The 14,250-nt window shown below is 32.7% G+C and overlaps 1 protein-coding gene across 1 annotated transcript in view; it reads left to right on the plus strand.

Moving 5' to 3' along the window:
• The window catches only part of LOC106717294 (angiopoietin-related protein 6), a 56,478-nt gene extending 42,428 nt beyond the window's left edge, over window positions 1–14,050 (plus strand). Inside the window, exons 2-8 of the mRNA XM_014511111.2 lie at window positions 7,236–8,363; window positions 8,519–8,759; window positions 10,773–10,904; window positions 11,195–11,382; window positions 11,609–11,752; window positions 12,093–12,217; window positions 13,537–14,050. Of these exons, the coding sequence (XP_014366597.2) occupies window positions 7,236–8,363; window positions 8,519–8,759; window positions 10,773–10,904; window positions 11,195–11,382; window positions 11,609–11,752; window positions 12,093–12,217; window positions 13,537–13,628 (2,050 nt within the window). The 3' untranslated portion in view covers window positions 13,629–14,050. The remainder of the gene's footprint in view (window positions 1–7,235; window positions 8,364–8,518; window positions 8,760–10,772; window positions 10,905–11,194; window positions 11,383–11,608; window positions 11,753–12,092; window positions 12,218–13,536) is intronic.
• The last annotated feature ends 200 nt before the right edge of the window (window positions 14,051–14,250 follow it).

The raw sequence follows: 14,250 nt of genomic DNA on the forward strand, positions 1-14,250 counted from the left end.
AGAAAAAAAATTACTAAAAATTTAAACGCATTTTAAATTATGAATATAATAGTCATCGATATAGATAACTAGCTTTTACTCGCGACTCCGTCCGCGCAGAATAAAAAAAATAGAAAACGGGGTAAAACTTATCCTATGTCCTTTTCCTGGTTCTAAGCTACCTGCCCACCAATTTTCAGTCAAATCTATTCAGCCGTTCTTGAGTTATAAATGGTGTAACTAACACGACTTTCTTTTATATATATAGATGATTATCCCAATACAATAGAGATAAAATATAAAGAGACAATTACTCTCCTGTTTCCAACGATTATAACAAAATATTTTATATGATCGCTGGTTAGAGCTATTTTAAAATGTACATTACGTTTACCATATTTGTAAATAATAACGAGTGTCATTCGTGACTAGATCATGCAACACAAATTGCATTTTGGAACGCTAAAACATATATCATTACCATTTGTTCGCTCCTAATTTATTTACATACGTTTGATTTGCTCACGTACGTTTAAACACCTCTTAAAGTAAATTTATGCAAACGTATTATAATTTATCATCGTTACAAATACAGAGAACCATTGCCCGCAATCTGAACCTTTCTGGGCCAGTAGCTTTGCACAAAGTACAGTATACGATCATTTATTTAAGACTAGAGACAAGACAACATCGATTTATACACATTAAATGCCTGGTTAAACGTCAACCGAAGTAATTTGAATATTTGCATCGATAAGCAGTCAACAATCGAAATTGCCCCAAATAAAGCAAACCATTATTTGCTATTTGCTTTACTTTCAATCCTTATAGATGTACACGATACCTAAATTAACAATTGGCTCTCCAATTTATCAAACTTAAAAACAACAAAACATTACTGGAAAGTAAACTTAATATACGTGACATTTCTTTTTCATTTTACGTTACGCAAAATGATTACGAATTACATTTACATCAATGGTCTTCATAAAACTTTAAATGTCTTAAGGGAAGCCATACTACATAGCTACCGCTGTCGACTATTTGGATTTTTCCGTTTATGTTTTCCCTAAAGAAGCTGCTATTTGCTATTCATGCATGCGTATGCAATATGTATGCTTGACGTAGCGTCTCATTAGCTAAATTACGCTAATTGTTATACGTGTTTTGTTTGATACATCACCTATTTAAATTCGAGGCAACGCTTTCTTTCTCTTCACATTAACATTTTGTTCAACTTCGTTGGAGGTCGGAAGACCCACTTTGTGAGTGAGTAAGGGAATATATCAAAATATCTTGTTAGATGTGCATAGAGATTTTTTTAAATTCTGTGTATCTGAATTTGAACTATCATTTAGACGGCGATCGATGCATTTTTATACTATCTGATAAAAAGTAATTTAAAAAGGGCACGCAAAAGGATCTTGCTAATTGGAGATCTCTAATCCTTGCCCTAGCTCCCTGGGTTACTGTCGTAAAAAATAAAATGAAAGTGGTGGTAAAAGAAAAGAAAATCTAGCATATATTGTTTTGTAATTAATAATGAAGAAATACTTGATAGTTTTTATGGCCGGATATATGAGAGTGCGTAGGTTAACTTTAACATACACAAGATAAGTCGTTCAAGTGAAATCGTTACACTATTGTGTCAAAATACACTCTTCCTAACTCTCCATGTGTTTTATAAACTTTCATAAAACACGTTGACAAGCTATTTTTTAAACTATCCAGACGAGAGAAATTATGTTTTAAATTAATTTTTATCACATAAAATGAAATCATTTATAATTCTTTTGCCTCTTTTAATACAGTACAAATCAAACTTACTAATATTATAAGTGCGAATGTTTATATGGATGTTTGTTTGAAGGTATCTCCGGAACGGCTAAACGGATCTTGATTAAATTTGGCACAGATGTAGGACATAGTCTGGAAGTATATAGGGTACATAAGCTACTTATTAAGTTTTGTTTTTTATTCCCCGCGGATGGTGTTGCCGGCGCCGGCTAGTCATTAATAAAACGAGAAATATTATTAAGGTATTAATAAATAATAATTATTTTGAACCACGAAAATGACGGGAGATAAACTTATTACTACTTACTACTAAAAAATCATCTCTAATGTCTACTTCAGGGACAACTGTACTAAAACATTTTACCATCCTGCTCATTCCCTTTAAAAAAACGAGAGATATATATTCTTACGTGTTTTGTCGCAGAAAGCCAAGGCATGAATGAAGTTATACAAATAGTCTTAATTTAAAATGTTTTAACAACAATGAAACAATGAACATTGAATTGGATGGATGAGGTAACAGTAATTGATAAATTTGTATCAACAAATCATCTTATCGATTACAATGAAGTAATCGTATTATTTTATAATAACTATTCATAAAATAATGATTTACATTAATGTGTATTTTATCATTATTAAATAATTTCCGCTATTCATTTTCGTTATAATTTATCATTAAGTGTGTTATGATCATGACTACATTTGTATTTTATTAGTATTTTCTCTAAAATTATTCATTTAGCTCAATTATGCCTTAATACCATAACAAACTAATATTTCACACGTTAACCCTCGATAACAGTTTACAATTTCAACGTCGTATATATTAAAGACTTTCTTTTCAAACAGCTTAGGGAAAGCGGCAAACTCACGCATCTGTGCAAAGAATGCGTCATTGCCTGCACTAGACAATTAAAATTATTATTATATCAAGATGTTTTCAAGTGACAAGAAGAACTTTAAATGTGAATGCGGAGAAGTACATCAAAGAGAAGAGCACGGGTCTTGTGGGATAAGTTTGATTTAAACATACAACGGTTCAATACTTTTCATCCATTAACAAATGACTAGACGAAGTCGGGGCCAAAAGCTAATGTTTTATAATTATGGAGAACATTTAAATGTGAACTCACATTAAAGTTAAACCCGTATTAAATCAATGTTATTTATGTTTCATATACCGCATATAATTGACAGACCAACTGCAAGATCATAGCTTGTCGCAAGGTCTCTTTTCCCTTAATCGATTCGCATATCGACCGACCGATCGATTACATTTGCAGCTTTAGAACTAAGTAATTCTGGCTATTTAAAATAACATAGTACATCAAAAGATAAATAAACACTAAGGTTAAGTTTATTTTTAACAAAATATATTCAGTATTAGCTAACTTGAAACATCAGTTCGTATTTTTTTTGTCTTTCTTTTTTAGCCGACTTCAAAAAGGAGGAGGTTATCAATGCGACTGTATTTTTTTATGTGTGTTACCGCGAAACTCCGCCCCTGGTGGTCCGATTTTGATAAAAAATATTTTAATCGAAAGGAAGTGCTTGCAGATGGGTCCCATTTTTTTTTAAACAACTGGAAGACTAGTAGATTTTGAATTTAGCTTCAAAATTTGTTGCGAAAATTAGGGACAATTTTTCTTTCAGCGCTTATTACTCTCCATTAATTGAAACATTAAAGTCTGTAATAATTATGTCGGGAAATAACAAATTAAGTAAGGATATCGAAGACGTTTGAAATTCCATCAAATTATATCATTTCTTTCGTAAATAAATACAGGTCACGCAAATGAAAACTTGTTAATAACCGTAATATAATATTTCAATGCAAATGTTACGTTGCTGAAGTAACTTTGTTAATAAATAATTTAAGTTTAGATTTTTAAATGCTTTCGAAGAGGCACGTATTTACACCCTTTACGGGCTAAACACGAGTAACTAATTAAGGTTTATTGGAGAACGAATATTTAGATTACAATAGTTGAGGACAAAAGCGTTGCGGGGCACGAGTGCCCGCAATACTATCACTAACCATACAAATACAATACTCGAGGCCGTGGGCCACATTTAGATCGTTAGCGCTTAATACCAACCTGTGAATAGGGTTGCCAACTAACAGGTGAATTCCTACAATATCCTCATATAAATAAAAAGACCGCTGAATCCCTTTCATTCTCTTAGGCAAAACTGAGATTCGGAGTCGAAAAGACCGCAATATTTTTCTCGTTTTTGGAGGTTGTCCGTCGGCACCGGACAATGACTCTCGCTTATCCAGTTTCGACTGTATACGTATATATTGACACAAATGTTCTAAGGTATCAAATCAAATTGTTATGCCTTGTTTATTTTTCATTTTCGTAAACACTGTTAAAAGTACTTACTAACTAATATATTTAAATCACGTAAAAAATTAAGAAACGTTTGTGGAGTTTTAAATAGACAAAAAAAGTTTGTGATTACTTAAGATAAGATAAACATTATTTTTTGTCATAGGATTGATACGTGTGCGATAACCTCACGTGACCTCTTGAATATACTGAATTATTTATCATCACGATTCTATGTTATTACGTTCTTTAATAGACAGAAATTAATTATTATAATGCAGTAATAATATGTAATAAGGTAAACTTTCCATAATCACAAAACTCAATATGATCATCCATTGAAATAATTATAGTGAATTAGTATACATTAAAAAAATTATTAAATCGTACTTATGGAATTCTTAGAATGTCATTCATTATTTTTTCCATTTCAGACCACCTTTCTTTGTTTCCCAACAAGCGTCCCACATTCTGACGGTTTCCGTGTTTTTATTTGTTTTTTGAATAATATGGAATCAAAATTATTTTAGGCGAATAATCTTATCATCTATATCTATACAATTAATAAAATTGCAGTGTCCGATGTTTTATTATATTAAAAACTAGCAGTTACCCGTGACTATCGACGCTGAATAAAAATATTGGCCTAAGTTCTTCCCGCACACCTAAACTACCTTCCCGTCCAAGTCCTGTAAAATCTTGCCAGTCATTTGACAGACAAAAGTTCAAAAAAATAGATTATAGTTACAACCAACGTAAATACATCATGTTCGCGAAATATGTTTTTCTTTTCCATTATATACAGACACTACAATTTTATTAATTACTTAGAATTTATGTGTAACTTACGTAGTATGTCTGAGAGCAATTATTGAAATTACTCTAGTCAAATAAACGAGTAATTTGCAGTTATATTTAATGAAATTCAGTTATTAGAATGCCACGTTACGCTCAAAATACAGATTTAAACCTAGACTGTTTATAAAAAAATCTATAATTCAATGTTACGTTTATTTTACATTTGTTTGAAGTCTATAATAATCGACTTAAAGTCACCGATATTAGTTAGTGTTACAAAGGCGGAATTGTAGACGGTATACAAGTTGCGTAGGAGGCGTTAAACTTCAGTCTCCAGTCGTATTTTACGCTTGAATTGGGTTCATATTGCTAAATGTGGAAATAACTAATGCCACCTGCCGAGTTAGAGCATAGGCATTTCGATGTCAAGAAGAAATTCAGCTACGTAGATAATCTATATAATCGGTTGCGAAAGGCCGCAGCCACTGACCGATTTAATAACTTGAACACTAACAGAACGCTCCATTTTGTGGACAGTATAATTTTAAAACATATTTGCGTAACAGTAACTGCGTTTAATATTTAACCGTTGAGACAAGCTGTGCCCACTCGCTTAAATAATGTGGTTATTAAATTATTGCAAATTTTGTTTCAATTATTGATTTAACTATATCATTACCATATCGAATGATAACATTAGGTACGATATTCCTAAAAAAAATATTCTAACTTTTGAGAAAACTTCATTGCACATCTAATGATCCGACTTTGTCGAAAATAAATTTTATTTTAATGTTTTATTTCTAATATTTGTTATGTATATTTTAATATAAAAAAATCAATAACACACTTTTACGTCTGTTTACAGTATTCTATGAAAAATAAACTATGATGATTATAAAGTAAAATACCTTCGTATTTTTTAAAAATAGTTGAACATACCTATGACCCATTTAACCGTGTAACGAGTAGCAACGATCGCTCCTTATATGTCGAAGCATTAAGAGCTTGCTATTCAATTTATGTATTCAATAGATATTTTGAGAAAATAAGGTAAGATATCTCATTAATCCAAGCGTTTTAAGATATTATTACTATTTTACTAGCCGTTTTAAATTATCCGTATTAAAACATACTTGTGAATGTTCTTCCTGGATCTTGATGATGCTGCGTCATATACTGCGTACAACATCTTCTATATGATAAATACATAATTTTATTAATTTTCCACGATTTTCTATGCATTTAGAACATTTTATAAGCGCGAAAAAACTTTTAAAAAATATTTGACATTTAATTTTAGTATATCGGCTCTGGTTCCGCTAGTACCTGAATAAAAATAGCGTCACATATACATGCTTTTTATAGGACTTTTTCAGTAAAAAAACAACAGAGGTTCATTGTTATATCATTACTTAATATTTTAAGAAATACGCAAATTACACTAGTTACACAAGTAAAACTTATTAAACGATTTATACAATGTGGATTTCATCGTTCGGCTTGGATAAAGCGCGTCTTGGGAAACGATAGGCTTCACTATCATTCTCCGTATACCATGATAATAACGGTTAGTAAAGTCGGATGAAATACATCGATTAATGCATTCAAAAAACAAAAACGTTTTAAATTAGACGTTTTAGTTTATTCTGTAGTACAAATCAGAGATCAGCCATTTTAGTAGTGCACTAAATACGCACTCTTTTTTACAATACAATAAAAAATTTAAGACAAAATGTCACATACAAATTAATTATATGTGACATTCTCTCTTCTGTTATTCTCTTTCCGAATCTTTATCCTTAAAATTATGAAACCATCATGTATAAAATTTTTTTTCGTAGTTGTTGACTTTACGTTGCAGAAACTTTCACATTAAAACATTTTGGTATCTCATTTCTTTCAGAAATACATATAATATGCTTGTAAAATGGTGAGATTTGTATCAGCAGCAAATGTGTAGCGTACAATAAATAATCAGCGTATATAACAAATCCTATTTAGTCCCCAACTATTTAACGAAACCAAAATAACGCTTGTAGTTTCAACAAAATATTATATCTAATTCCATACCGGAACGGCATTTCAATCTACTACCAGATAAAGTTACAACAACTTGCACCTGTTCTGAATATTACTCAATCCAAATTACCAACAGAGAGTGGTAACTAGCATTATGCACCAATAACAAATTCCTTTCTTTATTGCCATTTGCTTGCCCAATGTACCATAACTTATTAAGAGTTTTCTTATATACTTGTGTTAAATTTAATTTCTTCTTGACACATATTCGTTAATTCAACATTTCATTTTCTTTTGTTTCAGGGAACAATATATATTTAACGTCTTCGAAGTGATTGTTAGTACATTGGAGACAAAATTACAAAGGATAGAAAACTTAGATAAAGCTGTAGAACATTTGATGCGACGAGTGGAAGCATTGGATTCTCGTGTTAATGACAACATAGACAAAACTGATGCCATCATTTCAAAACTAGGAAATCTCGACTTAAAACTATTCAGTCAGCTCAATCAAGATGAAGAAGAAGTGTTTACAGAGAGGACAGTTAAGAGAAAGAGTGAAAGTAAAATTAGCGATACACAATTACTTGACCGAAAGTTAGAATCCTTGGATCAAAAGGTGTCAAACATTGATTCAAAATTAGTAGGTTTAAAAAATCAAATAGATAATAATTTCTTACCAGTTGATGATATTAATGCTGAAGCTAGCGAAAAGAAGCCAATCAACTTAAACGTTATTGAAATTGCGAAAGGTCTCAATACAGAAGTAGTTAATACGATCACAAAAGAAGTCGATCAACTAAGAACGTCAATGTCCACCGTTGATCGTAAGCTACAATTTCACATAAATCTTGTTTCTGAAAATTTAGGTAAAGTACTTTATATGATGGCAGATGTTCATGCAGCTATAGTGGAACCCGACTCTGCGTCAATAAATGTTAACAACATTTTTAAGAATAGGACAACAACAAGTACTCAATCTCCCATATCCAAAGGAAGTAAAATAGATACACTTGTAAATAAAATCATTCCTATGATGAGTGTATCGGAGAAAATGGACGAAGTTTGGGATGTTGTCGTTGGGACTAAAAGTTCTGTTGACGATTTGGTACCAAAATCAGATGAACTGCTTACACAAACTCAGAGACAAGAGCGAGCCATTGGTCAAATTCACAACGACCTGAGACTAAAAACAAATCTTATTATAGAAAATTTGGATATGGTAGAAAAGCGACTGAAAAAACAAGAAGATGACGTCGCAACATTAGCCCAGCGTCCAGTGCCTGCTGAATTACTTCTGGATCCGACTATCGACAGGCTAGTGGAGTACGCTCCAAGCAGATATAGATATGACGAGCCCTCTACTGACCCTAATATGAGTACTGTCGCAGCTACAACTTCGCCGAGCTTCTCTGCTACAATCAATAACAGGTGATATCTCTCTAAATATTTATTTTTTCGATTATAAAGTTGTTGGCGATTTCTGTGCGCTTTGCGAAATGTATTGCGAATTTTTGACTGTCTTATTTGTATGCTTGGCGTTTGTGAATTTTGTAAACAGTGTCTAATAGTTATGTCGCATGCAGCCTGAACACTTCGACCAGCCCGAGCAGTGCTAGCGGCTCGAGTAGCACAAACTCACCCACGACCATGGCGGCAACCAGTTCCAGTAGCGTTAGTGGTAACACCACCAGCGGCGCCAGCAACTCTGGTCCACGTCCCGCTAGCCGTAAGGGTGGCATCATCTTCCCCAGCGTTAAAAACAAGCCTATCGTCGGCAATAACACTTTTGCCTCAGAGATCGTCGCCAACTATAAAGATGTGAAAGTGAGTCAATGTTACAAAATTATCTATTTTCTCAGACTAGCTATTCAAATATATTAACAATTTTAGCACAATAATGAATAACTTATGTGCTCATAACATCGCTGTGCGCAATATGTAATTTCAAATTTGGGCGTATTATTTCAAGTTTATGATATTTAATAATTATTCAAAATCTAGTTTAATTTACAACCCAATGTAGCCAATGGCGAGCCTAACAAAATTGACGCCAACAAAGTCCCATAAAGTGTTTTTCTTCATACCAACTATTGCGTAAAACGGAAGAAAAGCATTTAAACTAAGAAACTATATCGAAACGTGTTTGATTTCCTTAATTCATTAGTAAATTCATTTCCACTTTAATTGAATTAATAAAAACTTAACTTGTGCTTCTACTAAGTTGATTCGGTGCCTATTCGAGGCTGTAAATATAGGCAGGTTCTACTCGAGTTGATACAAATGGAGTTAAATTCTGTTTTCGGAATTTTAATCAACTTCATTGCTAGCCGGTCCTAGCGACTGTAAGCGAAATGCACATACCTAATCTATTGGTATCGACACAGAACCATTTAAGTCTCCTAGTTAAGCAATAAGGAACACAACTGCGCAATACTTTGACTTGGCACCAAACTACATGTTCTACATCCTGTACTTTGTTTGTTAACTATCACTGTCATATTTATACTATTTAAATTTTACTTGAAAGTTATTAAGCTTAATTTTATCAATGATACTTTATGATAAACAGACATACTTGATAAAAATTAATTCTTCTTCTGATGTTGCCATCTTCTCTCGAAACCTCGCGTGTTTATTTAAAATAATAAATGCATTTAATACATTTAATTTAAGTATCAATAACCTTTTTAGTTACATCTCTCTTAAATAATTTATTGTCTACGCATAAGAACTATTGTTTTCACTATTTTGCAACCCTTTCGAAGCATGAACAAAATATCACCATTGATATAGAACAAATATATAGGACCGGTGCAACGATGGTTTCGAGTAAGGAAAGTTGTTTGCGTTACGTAAATCTAGTTCACGTACATCAATGCGACTTTCCGCGACTTTAAGGGAACAAAAACTGGCTTTTCCCACCAGTCGTCGGTTACCAATGATTACACCGTGTTTATTGTCTTAACTTACGGGAACATGTGGTTATGTTGAACAACGTGACGCAATCTTTTATAATACTTACGCATTTTGAACGGCAACTGCAATCGTCAATGATACAGAACGCTAGAACTACGCAACGACAGTGAACATTATATGAATGGATTGTCACGATCGGACAGAACACCCGACCATAAAATGTTTCAATCGAAGTATTCAATGGTACTGTATCGTTTCTTATGTTGATGTTCTATCGAGAGCGTTTTTTATTTATTTTAAGGCGACATTAACTAAAGCCATAGAGGTGTCCCAATACTTAAGTTTTTATTTATTTTAAAAAAGGAATTATAAAACATCTTTTCCGTTTAAGTTACGAAATAAGTGTTAGCAAACTGCAATATTTTACACCACCATTTACTTCGTATATATTTTATAATAACGTTGAGAACAAACAAGTAAACGCCGCGGCAGTCTAAGGCAGTAAGCATCAACATGAACACAATAACTAGCACAAAAACCAATTGAAAGTACCTATACACTGTTGACATGAATTGCATCATATCAACTTAATGACATTTTAATTGTATTCACAAACTAACATTGTGTAACATAAGTTTATTTTAAATAAGTAATGAAGTGACTTAGTTTAAATATGTAAGTTATATTATTTACTAATGATTTTTCTTTTATTGGCAAAGCTTTGTCGTATAACATAATTATTGAAAAAAAAATATATGTACATGTTGATATTTAATAATTGTTATTTTTAAGGCGTTGCGAACTGACAAATACCTACTCGTAATTTGCCTTTGCGATGGTGCAACATTAAACGAGCAATTCTTTCTTTATGTAAACAATGTATGTTATGAACTATCAACAACGAATTGGTGCATTTTCCAGGGTTACTCATGCGTCGATCTTCTGAACGCTGGGATGCGGGACTCTGGAGTATATTACTTGCAAATCCGGGGCACCACTTATTGGTTCCTTAAAGTGTTCTGCGAACAAAACGTCGCTGATGGAGGATGGACGGTTAGTTTGAATAATTTCCCTTCTCTCTATTAAAATTCTAAAAAGTTTTGTTAACCTACCGCTCTGTATCGCAATAAATAGGTTTCTCTTCTCAGATATTATTTTGTGTCATAAGAATAAAAAGATTTTTTTAATTAAAAATCATAAACCGATAAAATTAACTACGTAGAAGAGTACTGAGTTCGTACAAATTAAAAATAAATTATTAGACCACATAAGTATAATTCGAAATACTAGGAATCACCACAATTATGTACGATGTGTGAATTAAAAGAATAAAAATTTTCAAGGTAATCCATCGTCGGGATGATTATGGTGTTCCGGTGGAGAATTTCAACCGAGACTGGAGTGATTATAAAAATGGTTTCGGAGACCCTAACAAAGAATTTTGGCTCGGCAATGAAAATATTTACATGCTGACAAACAATGATGATTACATGCTCAGGGTTGAGCTTGAGGACTTCGATGGAAACAAAAGGTAAAAAAACAAAACCAATTTTACTCCTCTAACTCGCAAACATTTTTATGGTGTTACGATAGATACATTCTTGTTTGTTCTAACAAAGATGTACGAAGACAGTATATTTATGTTTCATACTAAGGTAATACAAACAACTTTTGCACGATTTTGTGTACGTAAAACTATTACAATATGTACATAGATGTGTGTTCTATTTGGGTTATATTTTTGTTGCGTTTTACAGATATGCGCAGTATTCGCACTTCAAAATATATTCAGAAGCGGAATACTACAAATTAGAGATAGATGGCTACGAGGGAAATGCGGGCGATTCACTAAACGACCCGTGGTACGGATCCAACAACAGTCCCTTCTCTACGTATAATAGGTAATACTGTTTGTCGTCTTCTATTTTAGAATGGTTTTTAGAATTGCTATAAATAATCTTACTTCTTACTATATTAATATTATAAATACTAAAATTTAGATGGATGGATGTTTATTTGAAGGTATTTCCGGAACAGCTCAATGGCGTTTAATGTTTGGCACAGATGTAGTCTGAAAAAACAAGTAGGATACTTATTAAGTTTTTTACGTAGTCGACGACAGCTAGTTTATCATATGTACACAGGTATAATACGAGTACATTGGTCTAGGTAACTTAGCTCAGATAGGATTTTTAAATTCTATGCTGAAGAATTATTTAACTTTGTACTTCTTCATTACAGAGACAACGACAGATCTTCTCTGAATTGTGCATCGATGCTAAAGGGTGGTTGGTGGTGGAAGTCTTGCGGACGCGGTCTCAACGGTCTCTACCTTCATGATCCACAAGATCTCACTGCTCGACAAGGTATATATTTCAATTAAAACAAGTTTACAGTGTCTTCGTAACTATAAATCCACAAGGCTATCTGAATCGTGGACGTTAGTCAAACTAATATAAATAAATTATGAGAGCTCACTAGCGCGCCCCTGTCAACGTGAAAAAATTTCACAAGATCCTGCAGCCTTTCTGCTGCAGAAACAGTACATATAATTTTTTATTTTATATCATTACGGGCGCTTAGAAACCTTGTTAAAAGTTAATAAACCCAAAGGTTCCCTATGGAGCTTAGCTTCAGGCTTTTACTATGAGCACAATTATCGGATTTGAAGGCCGCTGAGTTGTTAGCTCGCTTCGATGGATATTACTTAATGATTGGGAGCTAAGGGTCCTCAATAAACGACCTTGGTTTGGCCCGTCTCTATATATGTTATACATAAATTACCTGCATACAAATTATTATGAATTACAAATCAAAGGGAAAAATAAACATGTTATTCATGACACTAAAAGCATGTATTTTAGACATATGCTACATAGATATTGTTATTTTACCATGGATTTTCATTGCCGAAACATTGATACAGGTATTATACAGAAATATGTCATCTTCCTCATTTTCCTTCAAAAAAACGGAGATTACAATTGTTTCGACAATGGAAGGTTATCGATTATTACTTTTGACAGTATTACATTCGCCATTAAGTAGTAAATTGTTTAAGCTTTCGTGAGTCATTATTATAAACTAATTATGGAACGGTTAACACTCAGGCGTATAGCTGGTGTCGGTACCGACTAATTTCGAGCCCATCGGAGGCCCTTCTTCAGGATGTGAGGGCCTAGTACTATTTAGCGGTAGAAGCCCGTCTCCGGGCGATATTGATGAGGTTAATACCGAAGCCGAGGCGTCTCTATTACATATATTATTATGTTCAGGTTTTAGGTATACGCGTGAGTGTTAGCCATTCCATATGAGATTTATTAAATATTACATTGAAGATGTTAGTATATATTTACTAATATGTGTAAACAGTGGCGGATTGTAGCTAAGTGAGTTAGACGAGGAGTAGTGAAACATTCTACAGTCCCGAACTTAACTAACACCTGTTTGATCTATGACCTTAGAGCATGTTGCAGACTATTATACATTTGTCAGTCACGACGAAGCTTATTTTGCATAGGTGCTTTCTAGTAGTTTGTGTAATTTTTGGTATGAACGTGAAAGCAAACAAGGAAACTTATTACTAAAATATTTGTTAAATATAACGAAAAAATTATATGAATTACTTGTCTTTTCGTACAAAAGGAAGGTATTACACAGTAAAATAAAACATTGTCGATTACAGGCATCGTATGGTTCCGTTGGCGAGGATGGGACTACACTCTGAAGCGGGCTTCAATGATGATCAAACCCAAAGGCCTACAACCCAACACGTGAAGCCGCATCAACGTTTAGACATTATCATATCCGGCCTCTGTTTAAATTTACGGATTTATTGTGTCATATAACCGTTCATTTCTATTACAAATGTGAAGAAATAAGGTTACTAATACACGTGTGACAAATATTTAAAAATACCGTTAAATTTCTCAAAAAATATACTTAGGTACTGAGTTATACCAATTCGTGTGCAATTTTAGGGAAAAGTAATATAATTCAAATATAAAGTATAGAGAGTACACAAGTTGAAAATATATAAGCGTTATACTACATGTGAATATATACTAAGAAAATTTGTGGCACGCGCATTAAACGTGGTTGAATTCATCGCGGCATATAATTACATGTTATCTATAAAGTGCATTACCTTTTGTTTCTTATTTCGTATTTATTCATACCTTTATCTATACTAATATTATAAAGGAAAGATTTGTATTTTTCTATTTAAAGAATAAACTCAAATAAAAATACCCGATTTTAAAAATACTGTTGTCATTAAAAACCTACATTTTCAATGAGTAACATAGGCTATATTTTCACTCGATTTTATTTTTCATTCTTTCGAGATGAAGTTGGTGGCAAAAGCTAGTGTTTTATACGATATATTTACATAATTAGT

This window comes from Papilio machaon, chromosome Z (genome assembly GCF_912999745.1).
Source record: "Papilio machaon chromosome Z, ilPapMach1.1, whole genome shotgun sequence".
NCBI lineage: Eukaryota > Metazoa > Arthropoda > Insecta > Lepidoptera > Papilionidae > Papilio > Papilio machaon.